General features: G+C 46.6%; 1 protein-coding gene across 2 annotated transcripts in view; it reads right to left on the minus strand.

Moving 5' to 3' along the window:
• midn (midnolin) overlaps positions 1-23,857 on the minus strand; it is a 31,610-nt gene extending 7,753 nt beyond the window's left edge. Inside the window, exons 1-8 of one of the 2 annotated variants that reach the window (XM_064935091.1) lie at positions 23,785-23,857; positions 23,594-23,671; positions 20,286-20,513; positions 18,189-18,276; positions 17,899-17,961; positions 7,866-8,414; positions 5,145-5,286; positions 4,544-4,873 (exon numbers count right to left, since the gene is read on the minus strand). In XM_064935091.1, the coding sequence (XP_064791163.1) occupies positions 4,544-4,873; positions 5,145-5,286; positions 7,866-8,414; positions 17,899-17,961; positions 18,189-18,276; positions 20,286-20,506 (1,393 nt within the window). In that variant the 5' untranslated portion in view covers positions 20,507-20,513; positions 23,594-23,671; positions 23,785-23,857. Of the gene's footprint in view, positions 1-4,543; positions 4,874-5,144; positions 5,287-7,865; positions 8,415-17,898; positions 17,962-18,188; positions 18,277-20,285; positions 21,114-23,593; positions 23,672-23,784 lie in introns of those variants that run through there. The other variant, XM_064935090.1, reaches the window with a different exon arrangement.
• Between the last annotated feature and the right edge of the window lie 1,333 nt (positions 23,858-25,190).

Below are 25,190 nucleotides of genomic sequence, written 5' to 3' on the forward strand. Positions count from 1 at the left end.
CCCCTCACTCTCCACTGTGCCAGAAAATGACTGTAAACACCCCACTAACACACAAGCTATTTTACATACAGTACTGCATGCAGGTTGGGGGTGGGGTAGTATTTCAGCTGGATTTAGTAGCTACTGACCACCATGCTGCAAGGCAGAGAGGGGGAGAGAGAAGGAGGCTGATCTATGAATAATCAATGACATTCTAGAGCCAGGCCAAAGAGGGAGGGAACGAGGGCGGCAGAGAAGGAGGAGGGCTGCGTAGGAAGGATGCAGAAGAGATTAAAGGAGCTTCTCCTCTATTGATCCCTTAAAGATTCCGCTTCATTAACAGTTGTCCAAGTGTGGTTGTTTGTTGTTTGTTTGTTTGCCTTGATAATTCTTGTGATCTCACAGAAGGAGAGCTGTGTTTTCTGAGCATCAGGGGATCAGGCGGAGTGGGTGAGGGCTCAAACTACAGGGAAAACAACCTGGGTTTAATCACAGGAAAAATGTGCTTTTTAAGGTCTTCCAGTACATCCCACCGAAATCGGCAGTAGCTGAAGGGGGCTTGATACTTGTCCTCCATTTGTATGCAGTGGAATGGAGCCCCACCTATTCCAGAGTCAATCAAACGTAATTTTACGTAACACCTGAAAAAAACACTGTGTTCATACAGGCCTACTTCTCTGAGTAAAGCATGACACAGAGCCAACCCCCTGAGGCCTTGCAGTTTCCCCGTGCTCCACTACTCTCCTAATCCCTGTGGCATCCATAAATCACTGCAGCTACAGGCCCATCATCCAACACAGCCACATGTCATTCCTGGTTGGCCTGGGCCCTGGGCCAGCAGCAGAGCAGAGAACAGCCCAGAGGGTAAACACAGGCCTGGGAAACATAGACAGCACACAGCCCTGCCTTTGTCCTGCCATCCATCCTAACCATCTGGAGCCCAGGGAAGAAGACAGAGAAAGAGGAGAGGTAGAAAAGCAACCCAATGGAAAAGAAGGGGCCAAACTGAAGGAGTCAGACCAGTCAAAGGGAGCGAACGAACATCCCCGTTTTGACAGGCGTTGAAAGGGCATCGACAACCCTGCAGGGGAATGAGGTCTTAAATGACTTTTAGACGCATTTCCCCCCCCCCCCCACCCCCTTGTCATTCGACAATGAAAGGGCACCTGACGCGGTTGGTTGGCTGTCGTTGCTATAGGTCGAGACAGATAGGCTGGGGGTTAGATGGCTCGGTTACTGCTGCTCAGCAGTGTGTGTGTCATTGGCCGCCGGGTGGCTGCTTACATGCTTGCTGACAGGCGGGTGATAAATTATGTACAGTGGCCTGCTGTCCTGGCCTGTTGTCCTAGCCTGGTGTCCTAGCCTGGTGTCCTAGCCTGGTGTCCTAGCCTTGGTGGGTCAACCACGCTGAAGCACGACAAACAGGGAGAGCAGGGTGAGGGCTCAGGACACCTGTCAGACTGAATCTGACACACGCAGGTCAGAAATGAGGAGAAGAGACATAGTCCAGAGACGAAGTGAGGACTGAGACAGAGGTTAAAGAGAAGGGGAGGACCATATGAAGGGCTACCACATTAGAACAGAGTTAGGTGTTCAGAATTAGCCATGTTGACAACTCTAACGTGAGGCAGAGCGTTAACATTTTAACAGAAATTAGTCTTCCAGTAGAATGCACCCACCGCAAAGGTAATTCGCTCTGGGCTGGATTAAACAAGCTGGGAGAGGAATTTAGCCATTCCCACCCAATCCAGCTTTCTCTCTCTCTCTCTCTCTCTCTCTCTCTCTCTCTCTCCCTCTCTCTCTCTCCCTCTCTCCCTCTCTCCGTCTCTCTGTCTCTGTGCACACACCGCTCCACCCTGCCTCCCGCAGCCAGAGCCTGAACTAGACTAACCTGACCTGACAGATACTGAGTAGATTGGTGGGAGGAAGAGACAGGAGGGGGAGGAGAGGATATCTACCCCTCCTTTCCTTCTTTCGGGACTCATTTTGTTCATTTTTGTCCTCTCTGTTGAACCAAGCAGCTGCAGTGGGAGTGGGTCTTAAAGCTAGGTCTAATCCTAAGGCATGGAGAGCTCTCTCACTCCCTCTTTTCCTCACAATTTTTCTCTTTCCTTCTCTCCTTCTCACTCGCTCAGCCCTACAATGGCGCAGCCTGGTTCCCTGGGGAGGGGGGGGGGGGGTCCCACTGAGCAAAGGAATTCAGCTAACAATTAGCCTAACACCCCCTTCTTAAGCCCTGCCCTCAGACAAAAGGCATTGGCCCCTGGGCCTAACAAAGCTCTGCACTCAGCAGTCACCACCACCACAACCAGCCACGCTGCCACATCACAACCAAAACCAAACTAATCTAGCTAGCTCACTCGGCTGACTGGTCCTGCTATCTCCGATGGCTCAAAGCTCTTTCTTCACCGCCGCCTCCTACCTTCTCCTCCCCTCTCTCCACATGAACTTGCAGTGGAAAGGGTAAAGGCTCTCCGGAGATAGCAGCGCTATGTGACATTTTCATGAGGCTGTCTCAACCTGAGGTAATGTAACACAGACAGCAGACTGGGAAGGCACTAAGCAGTAAGCATAGGTTATTCCTGTAGGCCAATGGAAGCGGGTTTCTGCGAAGAGTTAAGCTGTCAAGTCTTCAGTCGTCTCAGGGTTTTACCGGAGCACTTAGTCACCTGCCTTCTGAAATGTTCCTCGCCAAGCATTCCACAGTCACACAGCCAGCCAACCAGACAGACAGAAAAGCCACAACTCATTAATTGGTAAGGAAGTTCGGCCGATTGCCGGTCTGACTTCGAAAGGCATTTATTTTGCCTTTCTGTTTTTCCAGTGACGGCACAAATGAATCTGTGGGCAGTTAGCAGACGGCCGGATATAAAAACAATGTTATGAATAGAGGCTTAGTGTGTATGTTGTTTTTTCATCCTCCCGCTGCGTTCCAAACACAATGCACATTCTTTCAGCGCTCACATTTCTGTATAAATCTATCTATTTAAAGTCTGAGTGGACACAGGCGACCATTGATGGTGAGCAGGCTTGGAAGAGACCAGAGAGAGATGGCTTTTACAGATGAGGCTAGTTTTGGACAGCGACGGAGGAAGCAGTGGGACGGTCCATTGACGGGAGAGACGGGGAGAATGGGACAAAGAAAGAGAGAATTAAAGCAGGGGATGACGGCTGAGTGGAGGAAGGGGAGGGGGAGGAACGAGGGAAAGGGGGCTTCCTGGGTTAAGAAAATAAGCTCTTATTATTTCAACTGTGCAGAACTTATTTTAAAAGGGCTCACTGGATACTGCAGAGTCCCCTGGACGTTGGGTGAACTTTTGGTCCATGCTTCGATGAAGTGCTCCATTCTATCGCAATGCCAAGTTACAATGCATGTGCTGATATCAGCCTTTGTCTACCATGGACAATGGAATTCATGTTTTTATTTCAAACAAAGAGTCCACATAAAACTTTAATCAGGGCCATTCAGAAATCCTCCCCGACTATCCAACTCTATTCAACATGCAACAAGAGCAGCTCATGGAAGAAAAGTTCAATTTCCTCTGGCAAGGTTTAAAAAAGCAGAGTGGGGACAATGTGTTTCCGCACAACGACTACCTGACACACGCCTGTGAATGTTATCCGTGGTGAGTATCTGTCCTAGCCTCTGTGTGGATGGACAGTAATCCCTAGTCCAGCCCTCAGAGGGGTAAACCTATCCCCTCAGCACAAAGACAAAGACAAAGACAAAGACAGGTCTACTTCTGAAGCTGGTGCTGCGGCTGCCTGACAATCTGAGCCTTATGGAATAAGACTAGAGCAGAGCTGCTGCATTCCCATGGAGGGCCTGAATTCTCCCTCTCCTCCCCCTCATACTCCTCTCCTCCACCCTTCCAACCCCCACAAGAACCTCTCTGCCAACCTCTGTATTCCCTTTCTTTCTCTTTCCCTTTGAGCAAGGATATTGTCTTTTCGAGTGCGGCAACAAATGTGGGAATAATACGTTTTTTTGTTTTTTTTACCTTTATTTAACTGGGCAACTCAGTTACGAACAAATTCTTATTTACAATGGCGGCCTACCAGGAACCTGTGGGTTAACAGCTTGTTCAGGGGCAGAACGACAGATTTATACCTTGTCAGCTCGGGGATTCAATCTAACAACATTTCGGTTACTGGCCCAACGCTCTAATCACTAGGCTACCTGCCGCCCCAAACAGTATTTGTTAAACAGTTAAACAGTATTTGAATAGGAACACAACGGCAGAAACAAAGTTGCTGATGAATCCTCTTCTGGGCTCGACAATAGACCAGCGGCTCATCTAAATTCAAGCTCTTGACGACAGTCGTTTCAATCACTCTCATCCACAACAACAACAACTGCAGCAACATCTGTTGCTCTGCTGCACGGGGGCTCAAATACAGTGAAGGGCCCTGTGTGTGTGTGTGTGTGTGTGTGTGTGTGTGTGTGTGTGTGTGTGTGTGTGTGTGTGTGTGTGTGTGTGTGTGTGTGTGTGTGTGTGTGTGTGTGTGTGTGTGTGTGTGTGTGTGCGTGTGTGTGTGCGCGTGAGTGGATATCACTACTTACCAGGGGGCTTGCACATGCGGATCTGGCTCTGACACTGCACCAGCGGGTGGAGGGGGGGTGAGATGGGGCTGCTGGCAGGCACCGAGGTAGCTTTGGCAGAGATGCCGGCAATGCCAGCGGTGGTGGCTGGGGGTGAGGGAGGGGGTGAAGGCGATGGGGAGGCAGGCGAGGGCGAGCCACACTGCGTCTGGTAGCGGAGCTGGGTGAGGGAGGGGGGCACGCCCTGATAGTGGCGCGTGGCACTCAGGAGGTCGTTGAGGATCTGCAGGATGGTGCCGATGTCTCGCCTGGGCCGCCCGGTGCCATCCTGACAGTTAGGATGCAAAGTGCCTAAGGGAGGGAAGGAGGGAAAGGAGAGAGAGAGAGAGAGCGAGAGAGAGAGAGAGAGACAGACAGACAGACAGACAGACAGACAGACAGACAGACAGACAGACAGACAGACAGAGTGTTACAATGCCCCTCAGCTCCAGTCTAACCACATGTCACATCCCCAGACCAAGCCCAGTAAGACACAGTAGTAATCTGTGCCACTGAGAGTGCTAAGCCATAGTCTGAGAGTTAGTGCCTTAGTCTTAGTGTAATGCTATTAGGCCTCACTCACCTGAAAAAGTCCCTGAGAAGACCCCAGGAGCGTGGTTGACGAAGCTTTCGATAATGGCACCTGGTTTGCGGGAGGAGGAGGAGGAGGAGGAGCGTGCTGAAGCGCCGGTGCCGTTACTGGGGCTCTTAGCACTGCAGTTCGCCTGTGGAGGAGAGGAGACAGTCTAACACTAGAGGCAAACCTTCAACACACTTTGCCTTTGGTGAGTGGCAATAAATACAAATCCACTCGACAGCAATTGTGATTAGTTCAATTATGACCATAAGATGTATGTATGTAATACGGGGTCATATAAAACATGCTACTGAAATAGAAAAGTTTATCACAGTTTATGTTATTGAGATGATGAGGCAGTGACTTGAAACTCGTAACAGCCATGTCGTGACAACCATGTTGTGGCAGCCATGTCGTGACATGGACCCTAATATTAACCATGTTGGTCCACGTATAGGGACACATTATGCGCTGAATAAACCTGAGCTGTGTCCTGAGAGCTCCTGTTACTGTCCCTGACATCAGACCCCGTCCCTGATCTTTTATTCATCCTTTCTCTGCTCTGTGAACTGTGAAAGTAAAACTGTGAAAGTGAAAGTCTAACCCACAGGAGGAGGAGGAGGAGGAGGAAGAGCTAAGGCTAAGAGGGAGAGGAAGGGAGACGTTTCAGAGTGAAGAAGAAAAATGATCGTTTCCTTTATTCACTGTTCTATGTGGCCTCTCAAACTAAACTACACTAACCCACATCTGGTTTTGTTTCTGAAAACTCACAGAGTTGAATTCAGGCGGGAAAAAAAAACCATTTGGTGGAAATCAACTGCCATTAACAGACAGATAGATAGCCTAGCTCCAGGCTGCCATTAACAGACAGATAGATAGCCTAGCTCCAGGCTGCCATTAACAGATAGATAGCCTAGCTCCAGGCTGCCATTAATAGACAGATAGATAGCCTAGCTCCAGGCTGCCATTAACAGATAGATAGCCTAGCTCCAGGCTGCCATTAACAGATAGATAGATAGCCTTAGCTACAGGCTGCCAATAACAGATAGATAGCCTAGCTCCAGGCTGCCATTAACAGATAGATAGATAGCCTAGCTACAGGCTGCCATTAACAGACAGATAGCCTAGCTACAGGCTGCCATTAACAGATAGATAGCCTAGCTCCAGGCTGCCATTAACAGACAGATAGATAGCCTAGCTCCAGGCTGCCATTAACAGACAGATAGATAGCCTAGCTCCAGGCTGCCATTAACAGACAGATAGCCTAGCTCCAGGCTGCCATTAACAGACAGATAGATAGCCTAGCTCCAGGCTGCCATTAACAGATAGATAGCCTAGCTCCAGGCTGCCATTAACAGACAGATAGATAGCCTAGCTCCAGGTTGCCATTAACAGACAGATAGCCTAGCTCCAGGCTGCCATTAACAGACAGATAGATAGTCTAGCTCCAGGCTGCCATTAACAGACAGATAGATAGCCTAGCTCCAGGCTGCCATTAACAGACAGATAGATAGCCTAGCTCCAGGCTGCCATTAACAGACAGATAGCCTAGCTCCAGGCTGCCATTAACAGACAGATAGCCTAGCTCCAGGCTACCATTAACAGACAGATAGATAGCCTAGCTCCAGGCTGCCATTAACAGACAGATAGCCTAGCTCCAGGCTGCCATTAACAGACAGATAGCCTAGCTCCAGGCTGCCATTAACAGACAGATAGATAGCCTAGCTCCAGGCTGCCATTAACAGACAGATAGATAGCCTAGCTCCAGGCTGCCATTAACAGACAGATAGCCTAGCTACAGGCTGCCATTAACAGATAGATAGCCTAGCTCCAGGCTGCCATTAACAGACAGATAGATAGTCTAGCTCCAGGCTGCCATTAACAGACAGATAGATAGCCTAGCTCCAGGCTGCCATTAACAGACAGATAGATAGCCTAGCTCCAGGCTGCCATTAACAGACAGATAGATAGTCTAGCTCCAGGCTGCCATTAACAGATAGATAGATAGCCTAGCTCCAGGTTGCCATTAACAGATAGATAGATAGCCTAGCTCCAGGCTGCCATTAACAGACAGATAGATAGCCTAGCTCCAGGCTGCCATTAAAAGACAGATAGATAGCCTAGCTCCAGGCTGCCATTAACAGACAGATAGATAGCCTAGCTCCAGGCTGCCATTAACAGACAGATAGATAGCCTAGCTCCAGGCTGCCATTAACAGACAGATAGATAGCCTAGCTCCAGGCTGCCATTAAAAGACAGATAGATAGCCTAGCTCCAGGCTGCCATTAAAAGACAGATAGATAGCCTAGCTCCAGGCTGCCATTAAAAGACAGATAGATAGCCAAGCTCCGGGCTACCATTAAAAGACAGATAGATAGCCAAGCTCCGGGCTACCATTAAAAGACAGATAGATAGCCTAGATCCAGGCTGCCATTAAAAGACAGATAGATAGCTTAGATCCAGGCTGCCATTAAAAGACAGATAGATAGCCTAGCTCCAGGCTGCAGTGAGAGAGGCCTGCTTACCAGCGAGGTGGCTGATGATCAACAAGACAACAACCTACGCAGACTAACTCATTAACTTCTCTTTCTCTTCCTTCAATCTCTATCTTTCATCCTTTCATCTTTCCTGCTGTGTTCTGGCCCTCCTTTGTGTAACCATGGTATGCTGTCAGTAATACAGCATTAAGAAAGCAGTGGTAGGTTGATTGGTAGGTAAGGGTCTTACCTCAGGGCAGGGGACTGCAGTGGGGGTGCTTTGGGGGACGGAGCCAGGGCTGGGGCTGGGTCGGCCCGGGAAGGGCTGGTGGGAGCGACTAAACATACTGCCGGGCAGCTGGGAGGGACGAGGAGCGGGAGGGGTGTTGCAGTGACTTGAAGAGAGGGAAGAGGAGGAGGGGTACATGGGAGGAGAGGGCTGGTGTGAGGGGGCAGGGGGGAAGGCTGCTGAGCTGGTGGAGAGCGGTGGCACTGGATGGGGCCGGGACAGGTGGGGGTGAGGATGGGAGTGGGATTGGGGGTGGGGATGTGGATGGGGGTGAGGGTGGTGGTGGTGCGGGGTGGGGACGCGGGGGTGATGCCCGCTGGTGGACCCTCCAGATGCTCCTGTGGACTGTCCCATGGTGCCCTCTGCGCCCCCACGGGCAATGATGTGCCTGTGCTGTAACTGCTGCCCTCCAGACTGCTGGGCTGCCAACTGCAGCTGAACGAACATCATGTGATCACCCACTCGCAGCGCCAGGGTCAGAGGAGAGCGGCCAGACAGGAAGTCACTGACCTGGAGACAGGAAGAAGAGAAGAGAGTTGAGTCACCTAGTTCACAAACAACAAAAACATTATACATCGAATGCTAATGCAACGTACAGTACATTAATGCATACTAACTAAATATATACCAGTATACCACATATAGGTACATGTGCACACTAACTGACAAAAGAGAAGGTCTGTTAGCTCTTTATCATTTTTTTCGAGGCTTGGGGCTTTGTTAATGAGTTTAACAAAAGCACATGTATGGATATGTGAACAGAGAGACATAACAGTACATTGAGCTGCATTGAATTCCCCCTCAGAGAGGCTGGTGAAGCAGATACAACACACTATCCCATCCTGTAATTAATCACAGCCCTGAACACTGAAACACTGGGCTATTTACATTTGCTGGGTGGATGAAGGGAGCCTTTGGAAAACACACACGGACGGACGGACGGACGCAGACACACACACACTCATGCCCCCCCCAACACACACACTCTGTCCCTCCCACACACTCCTGTTCCAACTATCCCTATAATCCAGAGTCAGAACATCGTTACCATTCACCAGACATACAAAGGCCACCCTTCCGTCTGGCCCCAGGCCTGAAAATTCAGACCTTCGAAAGAGGAAGTCAGACCCACCCGCCCCGCAGCTCATAATACCCGATTGTTCGGGGGTCCACGGCGGATCTGGAAGGGCTGCCCATCTTAGGAGCGCCGAGAACGGGCCCCGGAGCCAAGCATGGAGGCACTGACCCACTCACTCCAGGACACACACCACAGAGAGACGTGTCACCACTTGGCCTGGAGGACACATTCGTCCCACACTGCTCCAACAATCTCCATGGTGTCTCACCCTCCCACACCCAGGGCCTTGTTACTGCTCTGGCCACTCATGGGGGATTGTGGTGGTGGTGAAGGGAGAGCATTGACGGGTCAGAGAGCTCCACTCACCACTCAGTACACTGAGGTAATGACGTCTCAGGTTCTCCCAAATAGAAACAAGAGTACAAGAGGCTATCAGGACAATGTGGCACTTAGGTTCCGAAAAACTTCAACGCCCTGTGTGCATTCCTAAGAGAAAGAGGGAGGGAGAGAGAGAGAGAGAGAGAGAGAGAGAGAGAGAGGAGAGATAGACAGAGGACAGAGCACAGAGAACAGAGGGAGCGCTCCCTCCAGATCCAGAAGCCTTTGGGGTGTGCTTGTGTGTGCTGACCTGTTTTTAACCCTCTGAATCACCAGGCTCTGCCCTCCATCATTTTCCCCTCTTTCTTTTGCTTATTTATTTTTCTATCGACCGCCGGCTCTCTGCAGCCACGGTGACCTTTGCACGTTGGTATTGACACACATTGGAGGAGAGGAGCGAGGGAGGGGGGAGGACGAAGGGGGTGGGGGGACGTCGCCCAACACAACACCTCTTTCTCTCAGCATCTCACAATTAAGCAAAACGACTATTGAACTGGCATAGGAATATGAACCAAAGATTATTCACAAGTCCTAATCACATGCCATGTTAACACAGTGACTGACTATGATGGTGATGACGACTAAAATAAATACAAGCACTGAACCATTGTGGTGCTGTTCTTGGTAAGGGCAGGCACAGGAACAGAGGTGAGACGGTTCTAGAAAACTCCTCACACAAAGGTCACCTGTTAGTCAACCAAGGGGGACAGGCGAAAAGAGAGAGGGAAGAGAGGAGAGCGGGATCGAACGGCAGGAGGGGTAGTTGATTGTGTCCCTCACTGACAGCTGTCAGGAGAATGACTAGGCAGTTTGCAAAACCCTGTCACACACACAAAAGAGAACAAAACACATACACACACACAAAGCCAAAGGCCTTGAGGGAGTCACAGAGCTGTGTTTGATTAGGTGGGGGGGGGGTAGAGCGAAGAGATGGCAGTGTGTACTGGGGGGATGACACATCAGTGTGGCTGTGTTGAGAGAGAGAGGAGGGAGAGAGAGAGAGAGAGAGAGAGAGAGAGAGAGAGAGAGAGAGAGAGAGAGAGAGGAATAGAGAGGCATTCCATCTCCGTTTAAAGACAAGTGTGGATTATTAAAAAACACACCAAAATTAGAGATGATGCGTTCATACCGAGCTCACAACGTTGCATATGGCAAACCTCAAATTAGTCAGATACGCAAATCTCCCCTCTCCTGTTCTGTCTCTCTGTTTTTCTCCATCCCTCACTCCCTCACTCCATCACTCCCTCACTCCATCACTCCCTCTGTACATGTGTCACTCCTGGCCCTGGTGTCTCACTGGTTGACTCATAAAGCCAATTCTGAAGTTCTCACCTAAACCCTATGACCCAGCCTGTGTTTCACACACGTAACACCGTGTGTGTGGAGACCTCCCCTCTTTAACCATCTGCTTACACACCGGCAACCGCCCACCACAATGTTCCCATTAGATCAAAATGAAAAAGGCCACGAGCCCACATAAACAAATGCATTAAGCGACCTAAGAAATGGCAGGAGCTACAGAACTCTCAGCCTGCCCTTTAAACCTCTCACTCTCAGGTCTTTGTCGTCCCCGCCTTATTTTCCCCTCCAGAAATAAGTAAGGAACCCAAATAAGCCCCTGGGCTCAGAATTTCAGCCTGGGTCTGATTAGGCATTCTGCCCTCCGTGTCAGATTGAAAGGGGAGGACAGGGTGAGAAATGGGGCAGGCTGCATATAGGAGCCGGGGGTGGAGCCAGGGGTGGAGCCGGGGATGGAGCCACGGGCTGTGAACTGGAACACCTGAAATAGGTCAGTCTCCTAAGAGATAGGAGGTAACACTAACAGCTACAGTCAGTTGGGGTACAGACTGCAGGAGAGGATGTTGAAACCATAATGTAAAAACAGCTCAGATAGAGTTTCACTAACTAGAAAACCTCAGTGGTTATGGCACATCCATACACGCCTTTCTGCTCTCTCTCGAGACAAGTCTGTGTGAGGTTGATGTCAGGGACGAAAAAAATAACTAAGCAGACAAAGAGCCTCCATCAGAGTCTTGTCTTCAACCTCCACCTTCCTTCGTCCTTGGTGTATTTACAAATTCCAAAGCCCTAGGAAGACAGCCACTCCAGTAGTGGGGGATGGCAGTGAGCCTGAGTTACGTTTAGACAGACAGGAATGGCCGTTTCATTGTTCCTATCATCCTGACTCAGCAAGAGTGGCATGTGGAAGCGAAGAGTGAGGACAAACCATAAGAAAAAGGCGTGCGTTTGTCTGACAAAAGCGTCGTCTTGAACGGTATGTTTCGTAAACAGTGCCGTGATAAGTCAATGACAGCCTATCTGTTAACTGGGTGTTTAAGAAGATACAGAGACACCTGGTTCTGTTCAGATCAACATGACCTCCGTCTGCCATTTTGTTTTTGTTGTTGGGGTGTCATTTTGTGTAGCTGTAGCAGCAGGCTTCGGTTGCTATGCAGTGACAGGAGGATATGATAAGCAGAGACCGGGGAGGAGGGAGAGAGGATGGATGGGGGGGGGGGTGAGGGAGAAAGAGAGGATGTAGAGAAGGGGGGATGGGGGTAGGGTGTCAGTGAGGAGATGGTGGTGGATGGTGATGAAATATTCAGTGAGAGTGTGACTCTGCCTCCTTTTCTCTTTTTTTCTCCAACTGCAGTTGACAGTTTTATTTATTGGGGTCCCTGTGGTTCAAGGAACTCATTTGCAGGCGTTCTTCCTTTGCACACTAAGCATACTGAGAGAGAGAAGGAGAGACGGAAGAAAGGAGGGAGGGAGAGAGAGAGGGAGCTGGGAACAGGACTGAGCTGACATTCATGAACAACTGAGCAGCATTTGCGTCAGAGCCCAGAGAGGACAGGGATCTGTGGAAGGGTTCAAGCGAAGGAATCGCCCTTCTCCTTCAGCTGCATTACGGCTGAGTAGCTCCTGGTCAACCTATCAAACAGATAGGTGAAGGGAGGAAGAGGAGGCCACAAACCAGCTTATTAACCTGCCTATCGACCCAAATGTTTTGATCGCACTGGGAAACTATTGATACGCTCCTTGTGCAGACAGACACTGGGTAAAGATGCAATAACACGATTCTCAAAAGAGGAGAAAAAAATCAATCATGACACAAATCCTAAAAAGCAGGCCCCGCCTTCAAAGGACCCATCAATGGCTAACCCATCAAAACATAAAGCGAAGAGGGTGAATGAGTTACAGTGAACCAGCTGGTTATCAGCGAATTTGCCCAGCTGGGTGAAAAAAAAGAGACAGAATGGTAAAGTTCATAATGATAAGGTTCTTGGTTCCACTCCCCCATCCCTCCAACCCTCTGGCCCTCTACATTACCTCTGCTTCCAGCCAAACACAATGGCTTTGAAGGTTCTAAGGCAACAGAGGAAAAGCAATCCAGTCTATTCGCTCGCCTTGACGTATTACATCTCCTGCTGCTATCGCGGGTGCATCCCTCTCTCATACACACTCTCCATTCTCTAGGAGATCAAAGATGGTGCAACACCAATGCACAAGGTCTTTGATTCCAATTGAATGAACACGTTCTGACTAGTCTCTGCGATAAGGGTGGCGGGGGAGAGAGAACGAGGGCCAGGCTTAACCACATGCTGGCTCTACAACAGGACACAACATTGAAAGGAACGTAGATGAATAAAACAACATTTGGAGTAGATCCCCATTCATTATTATTCGGCAGCGCTGAGATGCGGCAGCCGGTAGAGTTTGTGTGTACTATTTACACAGAGGGAGTACAAAACGAGAGCTATATGCGATGCCATCATAGCAAATGAACATGACAATTGCACTAGGTCCAACGGGTCTCAACCCATCTGATTTAGAATGAGTACATCAGAGGGCCGGGCCGATCATAACATAGTCCGCAGGCCTGATGCCTTTGAACGGTGGTGGGAAAACGAAACCCACCCAACACCTCCTGTACAGTTGTGTTGTGCTAATTACCTACATGTGACATTGGGCTATTTTTCTATCTGTTGTGATATTCCTGGCTTCCACCGCCTCCCACACGCTAGCCCAGTCAGTCACGATCATAATGCTGCAGGGGCACTTGAAGCACAAAGGAGGCCAGCGGATGAAGAACAATGACGGTCACGACACAATACACACAGACTTTATTTTCGCTGGACACACACGCACTCACACAATCTTTGTCACTCTCTCTCAAATACAAACACAAACACACAGAAACAATAGGACAAAGACCATATCTGCAAATCCATCTCCCCCGTTTCTCAAACACACCTTGGCACCCCTCCTGTATGTGCCCGTCTGTGTCAGAAAGAGATTACAAAGGTGCAGAAACACTCCACCAGCTTAATGCGCTCCCAGGCTAGGATTTATAGGTCACGGAAACTAATAGTTCCTCTATTCACTATTGTCTTTCAGTCTTATAATATACAATTCGATTTACACATTCTGCTCCGAAATTATTTATTTATGTAACCAATTACGAGAAGGCAAGACTCCTGCCTGTATACAAAAGCTTTGATTTGACACAGGGAGACAGCAGGCCGGTTTTATAGATGAGGAGATGCTCTTATATTGACATGGCAAGTCAGTAATTTTTCAATTCTTTCCACTCCCAAATCCTCAATACAATTAAAGAACAATGATTTTCAGTAGTGTCTGACTGGCTGATTAACTACCATCTTGATGAGGTGGGTATAGAGCAGTGGTCTGGAAAAAGACACATATTGACCAATTGCTTTGAGCAGTGTGCTAGGCACACAGGCACGGACAGGCACACACACACACGCACCACACACACACACCACACACACAGTTTATGATGTACTTCTAACACATGAACAGAATACCTTATCTAGAAAAGAACTTGGACAATCTGACTATAAGGTGGAGGTGAATGAACAGACCATATAGTTATAGCCCTATGACAAGACAAGGCCTTATCGGAGCTCCATCACCAGCACTCAGAACACTTCTCTACTCCTCTATCTCAGAGGTGACCTTTTCTCCTCTCCCCCTCCCTCTGCTCATCTCCTCATCTTTGAGTCACGCCTGTCCTTCCATACATCCTCCCTCCGTGGCTCAGAACAACCTGTACACAACACGCCACAACGTCCTCCCTCCGTGACTCACCAAGGCCACCTATGGCTCCCGCCTTTCCGTCCCACATCCCCCCTGCCTGGTCTGGCCCACCAAGCTCCCTGGAGGAGGGGAGCTGGTGGAAATGATGAGAGGGGTGACCCAGAGGTGATCCTCCACATAATGTCAGATCCCACTATTAGCATCTATCGGTTTTCAGACACAATGACAATTCTGAATCTTTTTCAGAGCCCAGCGGAGGCTGGTGGAGGAGGGTGTTGGGAGACAGAGGGACGGAAGAGAGAAAAGGTACAGCAGAAATGTAACAATGTACTCCTCAGGGACCTGGCCAACATACAGCCTCCCCAAAGACAAGCTGTGTTCTTACTCCAGGAAAATATGTCAGTCTTCTCCTCCCTGCCGTCCTCCCTCTATCCTTCCAGCTGGGCTATACATTGATTTTGAAACGGCATCATAGCACTGTTTTACTTAATTGGCTCCAGCCTACATGGAAAACAGAGTCATCGGGGAGACCTTAACCTAAAGCTTGACTCTCAGTCATTGTTTTTGTATTGGAGGGTTGGTCAGCTTGGCAGGTTTTGTGGACTGGACTGGGGTTTATTCTTTAAAATGTGGAACAAAGGGAGATCTGGGGGAAGTGGAGGGCAGTGCATGGGGGATGGTTAGGTTAAGTGGCAGTAACAGTCGACGATGCTGATTATACTCAACCATGGTAAGCATCCCTCTTCCTCTCCCTACATAGCTACCATATTTCTCACAAACAGACCAGTAGCTACATTGCTCTGAGTCCAAGCTCCAAGGGGGCTTTCATTCTTCCATCAACAGAAGCAAGCCTCTTAAATACAGCCTGCTGCACAGACAGACACTCTCTCAGGCTCAACCTAAACCTATCTCTGGCAGACAGAGGGAGAAAACCAGCCCAGTCTTGATGGACTGTCAGGAGGTGGTGGCTTAATGCAGATTAGATGTCAGGAGAACATTTGCCTGGGAAAGCCAAGAAGACGAATTAAGGGAGCCAGTGCCCTTGATAGAGGCCAGCCTATTCTGTCACCGTCTGAATATAGCAGGAGCCTACTGGAACCAACGGGCAGGCATTAGGTAGAGAACAAAACTTGCAAACCACAGCACATTCAAATGATAGGGCTATGGACGAGTTGTTAAACAGAAAGGATTGAGAGAGAGAGAGAGAGAGAGAGCGAGAGAGAGAGAGAGAGAGAGAAAGGTCCTCCCTTTCCATGAAACACTTTCCCTCTCGCTCTACGGAAGTCCGAAATAGATCTCTCCCTGGAAGCCACCTGGCTGGGCAGGTTGTGGAGTACTCCTCTGAATACCAGTATGAAGCAAGAGAATACTGGAAGCCGTTATCAGCTGGGCTTCTATGAACACACTGAACTTCCTGGTACAAAACCTGATCTCCAATACCGACCAGACTACACATAGTTGGGGGGAGGGAAGAGTGCGACATAGGGGGACGTTTAACCTACCACTTTTCCTAATGTTACCAGCCAGCAACTAGCCACAACATCTTATCCCTATGGCTATTTTTGGAATCGTAGGGGTATCTGTTAACCTACCAGACACATTTAAGAGCTCAGTGCATTGATTGATTTTTGATAGCCTCCAATTTGGAGGAGGAAATGAATAGGAAAGCTCTTGTGTTCCTATTTTCTAATCTTACCCGGTATCTGTAATCTCTCCCCAATCTATATCATTCCATTCCGCCTCATGAATTATGAAGTGGGAATCAATTCTCCTAGATAAACCCCCCCCCCACATTCAATCTGTTTCATACGGGTTTCTTCCTTTACTAAACTTTCATTGTTGGCTGTGCATATGAGGGCATTGAATGACTCACCAGGAGACATGAATAGTTCCACCATCTCACGTTCTTACAGTAAAGTCTTGAGAAACAAGGGGCAGGCTTGATGAAGAAGAAAGTCCTACCAATGTGACTCATAATGACTGTAGGGCCTAACTACTGTACATGCCCTTTCCTGTTGCTTGCCTGCCCCGTGAGAGGAGGAGAGCATAGGCGAGGGCAACAGGTCTTGACTACAGAGCTGTGGAAAGTCAGGGCACAGACTGTCTGATGTTGGCACTGTTGAAGTATGGGAAAGACTTTGCCTAGTGGAAACAGTCAGTGTTGGCCACCCGGCAAAGTGGTAACGCATGATGATAAAGGCTTCCAGCCCAACCAACCAACCCCCACACGCACACACACACACACGCACACGCACACGCACGCGCACGCACGCACACACACACACACATACACACACACACACACACACACACACACTCACTCATCTGTCGTCACCGTTGTGCTGTGCGCAGGTAGGCTAGGCGCTGAGATCACACACACACACACACACACACACACACACACACACACTCACTCATCTGTCGTCACCGTTGTGCTGTGCGCAGGCAGGCTAGGCGCTGAGATCACACACACAATAAAGCCAGGATTTCCAGTGTAAAAATATCAGCGGGAGAGAAGCCACACTGAGGTTTTGACATGTGTTGAAAGTTTTTGACTTCACCAGCAGCCCTGCTGGAAGCTTTATGTTCTCAATCTTTATCATGTTGATGTTACTTGAGAAAACTTGCTACTTCAATGTCACACAAAACCTCAAAATATAAGTGTGCAACTAGTCCATTTGATTGAAGTCGTATCTAACATTGGTGACATGTTTTTTTACTGCAACTATTACGTGCATCACAGAGACACAGAACACCTTGAGTCAGTCAGCTGCTGAGACAATACGTCATCGCTGTCTCTCTCTCTCTCTGAGGTTGAGGAGGTGAGATCAGATCTTATCACTTTACATTCAGTATTGATCAGATCAGTGACTCAGACCAAACCAGTGACTCATATTCATGCTGTATTTCAACAGTTCCAGAGAGGTACATCAAGTTCTTGGCCACTTTGTTCTCGTGCATGCATTCTATGCTTCCAGGAACGATAGGCTAATATTGATTGAAATGCCTATCTGTCAATTGAATCTCTGCTTATGAGTTTAGTGTATAGCTGTGTTGGCTTCCTGGAAACATCTCTCTGAGTCTCTGTGGTGAGAGGAAAGCCAGAAGGGAGGGCCAGTCAGGACTTTGCACAGAGAGAGAGGGGGGGGGGGTGACTTCACTCTCAATCAGGCCCATGTTGGGTGGGGTTTGCTTGGGCTTGCTTGTTTAAGAGGCTAAGATTACACATGGGAAGAGTCTGGTGTAGCAGCAGCCTGTCTCATATATGAGGTCTTCTCTATACTGCTCCAGCTTCACATGCAAACAGGTCTCATGCACTTTAAAACACACTGCTTCTTTTCAGGGGCAATCCGTTTTGGTGAAACCAGCGGTATGTCAAAGCACTTCTGAAATCATTAGATGATCTCCAACGCAGGGCTACTGAACGGTCTTCTCATGAAGGTTACTTTAAATATCATTATTTGAGAGAGTTCTTACCTGAGTTTCTGTTAAACTCTCCAAAGCTTGCATCACTGACTGTTCTGGTCTTGATGCTTGAGACTTCAAAGAAAGAGGAAGAAGAACGACATTATTTACTGGTAAGCCTTAGTAGACAAAGGAGAAAGGCTGAGCCTTGTGCATTCAAAGATGACTGAGAGGAGATCAACACAGACTTAATTACCTACATTAATCTGTCTGATGCTATTAACATGTATTATCTTGAACCCAAACAACCCCCCAGGGCGTTTAGCAAAACACACACAGATGAGGTGTATAATTATCCTTACCATTAAGCCTGCTTCAACTGTAGGTACAAGGGTTAACTTGCTCCCATCAGAGATCCCTAGGTCCTGGAGTTTTCCTGAACTCAAACGCCTGAGGGGGAGAAATAAATAACCATATTAGTTTACAGTCAAACTGGCATTTTAACTGATTAACTGACATGACTCTATTCACATTTCAGAAGCGCCAACCTTTGTGCAGTTAGGTGAGTCTTCAAAATGTATTTAGAAAAACAACCTGTATGAAAGTCTACTTGACGGAGAGCCGGCATATTGATCCGCTGTCATACACTATTTCAATTTCAAGTAGTGGGGCTTGACAACTGTTAACAGTGGATATTTGACACCACTGCCGTTGCCTGAAGGAGAGGACTATTTTCTCTCATGATGCTGGACAGGAGGTTATGACAACTTCTTGGAGGACAACAAAATCTGATAGTTGAGGGTTATGACCTCTCCATAAACATTGCATGTTCCATTTGAAGTTATGAATCATGTGTGTTTATTCACATGAAATTGACCTAAGCGTTTGCATTTGTACAAAATCTTTCAATTAACAGCCTACTATTTGACTTCCCTAAAAAGCATAGTTTGGTCCATTCATGTTCACTATTGGAGAACCATGAGCATGCAATGCCCTACTCATCATCGGTTGGAGACAGGTTTATGTGTGTTCTCTGATGACAGTTACTGGAAAGACTTTCCAACACATTGAAATGGTATGTAACCATAGGGTGATCATTTGCATTTGAAATGTTTGGACATAACATGGCATTTGTTTCTGCACAATGCATTTTTGTACAACTAACGCGTTTAGGAACACTTATAGGCCTACGCCTATTTACTGAACAGCCATGTCATTTGTCATTGTGAATGGTCATTTTCAGGACCTCATCATGTCAAAAAAAGAGGTGGAAAAAACGCGAGACTAGCGGAAGCGTTGTGAGAAGCCTACTGTACAGTACAGTGTGAACTAAAAGTCACACCTCCAGCTGGAGAAAGGCAGTCAGCAGCGCATTTGGAGAGAGGATTTAAAAAATGTTATCGGTTTTAAGGCCTGATGTGATTTGGAGGCGATTACACCGGGAGACATGGGACGGGTGTTATTTAAAAGCACACAAAAAACAACGAGACTGGTTGATTTGAAAGTACATAGACACCTTTAACATACCAACTCCCCTCCCCTCCATTGTCATTTAACGCACGAAAATCCGACTCAATTGAAAACCAGCAAATATTACAGTTTCCGTTTGCTTTAAATGAAACAATAATTACAGTGCAGATAGATTGTAGATTGTGACGCGTTGTTAAACTATCCCCATTGTTCTCGAGTGCTCCCCTATTCAAAATGGCAAATACGTGTTCTCCCAATTTTCTCCAGGCGAGTTCCTTGTAATAACACGTGAGCATAAACCAATGCATATGCGTTCCCTGGTGTGAGAGGAGATTGTAGAAAGCTGGGTGTAACCATAGATCATGAAAGAGAAGGAATTAAAGAGATTCCTTGTGCTTCGCCCTCATCTAATCTTCCCATAACCCCAACCATGGAATAAATGCAATTGTGCACCCCATTTACGTATAACATCAATTCGATTCTAAACCCAAAGCCTCTAAATAATTGTGTATTTATTTAAGACCAAATCCAATGGTCAGACAAACGGCAGCTGGATAAATAAAGTAAACATGCACTGTATGCATTTCGTTCAGCTGTTAATCATTTGTATAATATATTTAATCATTAATGGTATGGTATGTATAATGAACGCTGAAGGAGGCAATGCAATGTGCCCCACGACTCCCTCATAAATACTGCTTCAAACCTTGACTGACAAATGTGCGTCTCCCATGCGCAATTCGATACTTGCCGCACTGGCCGGCTTTAATGGTCAATAGCTGCTTAGCTTGAATACAGTGCTGCTGATATGACACCTATGCCATTCTTGATCTACACAGTGTGTTACAGTTTAAATAAGTGCAAAATATAGACATCAATAGAAATCCATGATTTGTACAGAGCAAATGTATGTACAATGTAGTCTACTATATCATGTATGCACATAACATTTGACCGTAGGATATGCTGATGTTTATAGATGTACTCACGTTTCTTTATGTAGAAGGGTGAGTCTTTCTTTTGGTACTTTGAGTCTCTGAGAAAGCTTTCTCTTCAGTCCTTCCACAGTCTCCTCCAGGGGAAGAGAGAGCTCGAAGCGTGTGCCGGTTGTGGAATGGATGTACAAATTCATGGAGGGTTCACTCGGGACGGCCTCGCAAGACGGAGCCCCGCGGCTGGTGCAGCTCCGGGCGCTAGGATGTTGGTCCATTCGATAGCTTGTGGTCAGGGGGGAGACAAGGCGAGTGGAGCGGGGTTGGAGAGAAAGAGCAGACCTTTTACACAGTGTCCCTTGTTTTCAGAGAGAGAAACTGCTTGCATTCAAAAGAAAGAAATAGAATATCTCTCCCGGTGTCTTTCTGTCACTGTATACCGAGTCTGAATAAACCAGTTTTCCCTCTTCTGATTATATAATGAGAATATTCCCCGAACGAGTCTAATAGAGAAATACTTTGTTGCGCTTTTCTTGTGCATGCGGCTTGATCAAGAGATGTTCCAACTTCCACTCCAAATGTTCCAGATTTTTAAATGCTACAGAGGTGGATGAATGCCAGGCAGCTATACTAGTATCACAGGAATATGCCAAGGAGCATCAATTAGAAATATTGCCTTTCTGAGAGAAAATGCGCAATATAGGCTATACCTCTCTGTCCTTATTGTTTTAAATGAATGGGACTGAAAACTGCCTTGAGGCCAAATACAAGACCTACAGAATGCAAAAGCCTCATACGATTAATACAGTAAAAGCTCTCTGCTGCACACCCATGCCCACCGCAGCTCCAATGAAAAATCGACACTGAGCATTGTCACAAAGTAGCTCACTTCCACCACGACGAAAACACGCCTACAGTCCGCAGACATTCTACCCAATCACAAGAGAAGTCCTTTCGGACGCTGTTGATCTAGACCAATGGCAAAAGTAGATTCACACCCACGTGGAGGACAGACGTCTCGTTTTTTCTCTTCCACACCATTTTTGATCACAAAAACCAATCGGTTTGAAGGGGGCTAGGCCTTGGAGCGTCACGCAATAATACGATAGTTCCAGCCCACTCAGGCAACTTTAGGCCATTCATAATATATTACAATCACAACATATAGCCCTATAAGTGGTGGAATTTCAAATCCTAAACTAAAGGCTGCTGAAAACAAACTATGTAATATTCTTACATAGATGCTTTATGTGGGTAGGACTTTAAATGTAGGATGATGTTTTATTATAGGTTATGCAGATTACAATGGCAGCAATGCATGTAGGTTGCCACATTGTCCATATCCAATAACTATGTTATGTATATTCAATGTTGCGCAATCTCAAGTTTCACATGTTGTCTGTCATCGTCATCATTTATAGTACAGTGCTGACGTCATTTCCTTCCTTCTGACCTCTGCTGCATCCAAATCCATTAGAAGGTAATCGCGCGCGGAATGCAAATAACACAATAAACCGGGTATTCTCTTCAGGAAGTGCGGTTCGGCATCAGATCTTTGGGATATTCTCGGGAAAGAATATGGACACTGGTGGCAAACAGGGCTCGGCTCCTACGTCATGCATTTCCTACAATCAGTTTTACAAGAAAAAGAGCCCATGTTTGCGACTCAGATGCACCGGATATTCCGTGCGTAGGCCGACAGGTAATTGCGCATTGCCAACTGGTTAGAAACTATCCATATGTTTATCCATTGGACTTCTCTGAAAGCCCATACCCTTCTTTCTGCAACATAAACTCACATACCATACTTGGGCGACAGTTATGCGTGTTAACTGCTAAATATCACAGACATCAGGTTACTTCAGAGAAGTGCTTTCTCAATTTTTCCTCCTGGAAAATCTCACTGGCTTGGGCTACATGGCCATAAGAGCTACAAGAGAGAATGTTTAAACGGGCCACCACTGTACCTTAACCTATGTACAGTAAAGGGAGAAATATGTATATGTGTATTCTATGTAGGGCAAATATCGACAAAGGGCGCTGAATAAACCCAGATACTCGCTCGCCCTCCAGTGGTCAATGTGGGCACTTTGGGAGGCTGAATTTGACAGGTGAATCCCGACCCTGTTGACCCCTAGGACCTAGGCGGTCTACACACCTGTTGTAACAGGTTTTTGGCACGATAATCTGGTTAGAACATCGAATCCACAAGAACTTAATCTTGTTTTCAGGAAAGACAAGAAGGCATCAATGTTGAAGCACACATTGCCTATTGTTGCAGGTGTTTTTAACAAATTTGTAATTTATTTAACAAGGCAAGTCAGTTAAGAACAAATTCTTATTTTCAATGACAGCCTAGGAACAGTTGGTTAACTGCCTTGTTTAGGGGCAGAACAACAGATTTTTTAAATATATATATATATATATTTTTACATTGTCAGCTCAGGGATTTGATATTGCAACCTTTCGGCTACCTGCCACCCCATGACAATAGAAGTAAGCTAGCCTACCCTCTGACCCTCTGAGTATAGGTACAGCTGACAGAGTCGGTGTAGCCTAATGATATCATATCACAGACTGCGCTTGATGTCTATAAAGAGAGGTAGGCTGTGTTGCTTATATTGACATTATGGGTGCTGTCATCAGCTATCCTATAGGTCAGGGATAACCACCAATGTTATTGTCTGCAGATGGCAGTTAGCATCAGTTGACACATCAATTGAATCTTGCGTAGCCTACATGTAGTTGTATAATTTTGAAACTCTTAAAAGATGGCAAAAACAACAGTGAAATGTGATGCATGTAGCCTAAAACAAACCCGAACTGTGACACAATGTCGGCTATTCGTTTCAGTTATTGTCTACGTGCCTCAGGTTACAAAATAAAATGGTTTTGCTTATACATTTCCAAAGGTAACTTACCTCCAATGTGAGGTAAGAAACATGAACAAAGCCATTCCCCGCACCTGTTTCAGTACAATCTGAGTGATGGGGCTGGGGAAATATAACCAATCTCAAATTCATAAACAGACCTCTGGATGCAAGGACTGACCATCCATGTCACAGTTATAATTTGAACCATGTTTTGAAGCTATATTGTGTTCGTTTACAGTTAGTGTGTTTATTTGGGGCTCTGATGGGGTAGGACAGTTGAACTGAGCTTATGAGGCATTTATTTCTAAGTTATATTCCTCAAGAATCAATGTGTACATATTCATTTACAAGTCCAAAAATGAATGTAGCAACTGCAGATTGCCCCTTTGAGTCAAAGTTATTAAAACTATAGAATCATCATTTACCACATTATACAAATTATGAATTATGACTATAGGTTTGACATGATTCCAAAGTCGTAATGGAACTTACCAATTATTGTGGCGAGAACTTTAAAGCTTTTGTTTTTCAAACACGTTTCCCCAGATTTGGCATGTAAATCTTCCCAAACTGAGAAACACAGGTATGTCCAGTTAGCATCCACTGTGACAGTAAGTTCTCAGACAAATCTGTGAGTCTTCTCTGTAGTAAGGACCACTCTGTAGCCTATTCCTCTTGCTTACCAATTGAGTGTCTTAAAATTCCCGTGTGATGTTTGCGCATCGGTGTCTTTTCTATTACAAGCACAATTCGGAAGATGAGGCACCTCTTGTCCTAGCCCTCTAGGTCTAGGATATGGGTGGAGAGTAATGGTTCTTGATATGTCAGCATGTGATTTAAGGTAGCCACGGAATTCCTCCTCACATGCAAGTTCCTTTCCAAGACCTGCTGCCTGATTCGTTCTCCACTATCGGAAAGAATGTGCTTTTGCACAAAGGTTTAAATCACTTCACGAGATTGGTAAGGTCTCTGTGGGAGTGCCTCTACAGTAGTCTAAACAAGGGTAAGAACTTTAATCCCTCTCAGGACAAGGTCCGTATAAATCATATTCAACTGACTTACGACCTTAACAAAAAGTAAATTAAGTATAGAGATTTCAGGGGTGTAACCTTCCGCTGACGACAAGAAAGAAAACATTCAAAGAAGAAAAAATCTCTTGGCAACCAGTGTAGGAAAACACAGTGCATGGTTACAAACTCACCTGAATACAAATAAACAAAAGTTATTTCAGCAAATGACCAGTTCTGCAGATGATAATATACCTGGCAATCATCAAACAATGGCAATCCTATACCAGGAATTGGATTTTGACACAGTTATTACACATTCAATATACATTAATACAAGTCCCTCATTGTTCATGTGGTACGTGTAGATGTCAGTTTGTGTGCAGACTTGTCAATAAACCCTTAAATGTAGCCCATCAGTAGATTTGATGCAGTAAGTTGCAGTGTAGTTAGTATATGGCAGGCTAAAAGGGTATTGTTATTCATTCATGTGTTGTTTCAGTATCAAATCCAATCCAATCAAACTTTATTTAAAGTGTAGGCCTATTTAATATCGCAACACACTTCACATTAAAACAATAAAGTATGGGAGCACACTGTACAAAAAATGCCAATGTTGTTTAAAACACAGTTGTGTGATTCAATATACCTGATGCCCCTTATTTTCTTAAAGACAGGGTGTTGTTATTATGCTCACTAGTCTTGTTGAGGCAAGTGAGGCCAAAGCATTTTAATGATGAACCTGTACCCACAGGCGTAGACGCTGGTGGGATGACTCTGAGGGAGTCACAGTCCCAAACATCACGACTCAGTCACATCACTGCATGCTGAGTAAGCCTCTTCCCAGCCCAGAGAGAGAAGGAGGGGTGGGGGGAATCGGGGGAGGGGGAACTGAGAGAGAGGGGAGGATGAGAAACAAGCACCACTGTCTGTTGCACTGTAAAATAAAATCTAGCTGTTTCAACTAATTATTAAGAAGTAACTGCTTCCACAGCCCTTTTTTTGTTTACTCAACTTTACGGTCCAAGTGTTACCTGAACAAACCCAAAAAATAGTTGGCCCAAACCTAGCTCCAACAACAT

The sequence above is a fragment of the Oncorhynchus masou genome, chromosome 24 (assembly GCF_036934945.1).
Source record: "Oncorhynchus masou masou isolate Uvic2021 chromosome 24, UVic_Omas_1.1, whole genome shotgun sequence".
Classification (NCBI taxonomy): Eukaryota; Metazoa; Chordata; class Actinopteri; order Salmoniformes; family Salmonidae; genus Oncorhynchus; species Oncorhynchus masou.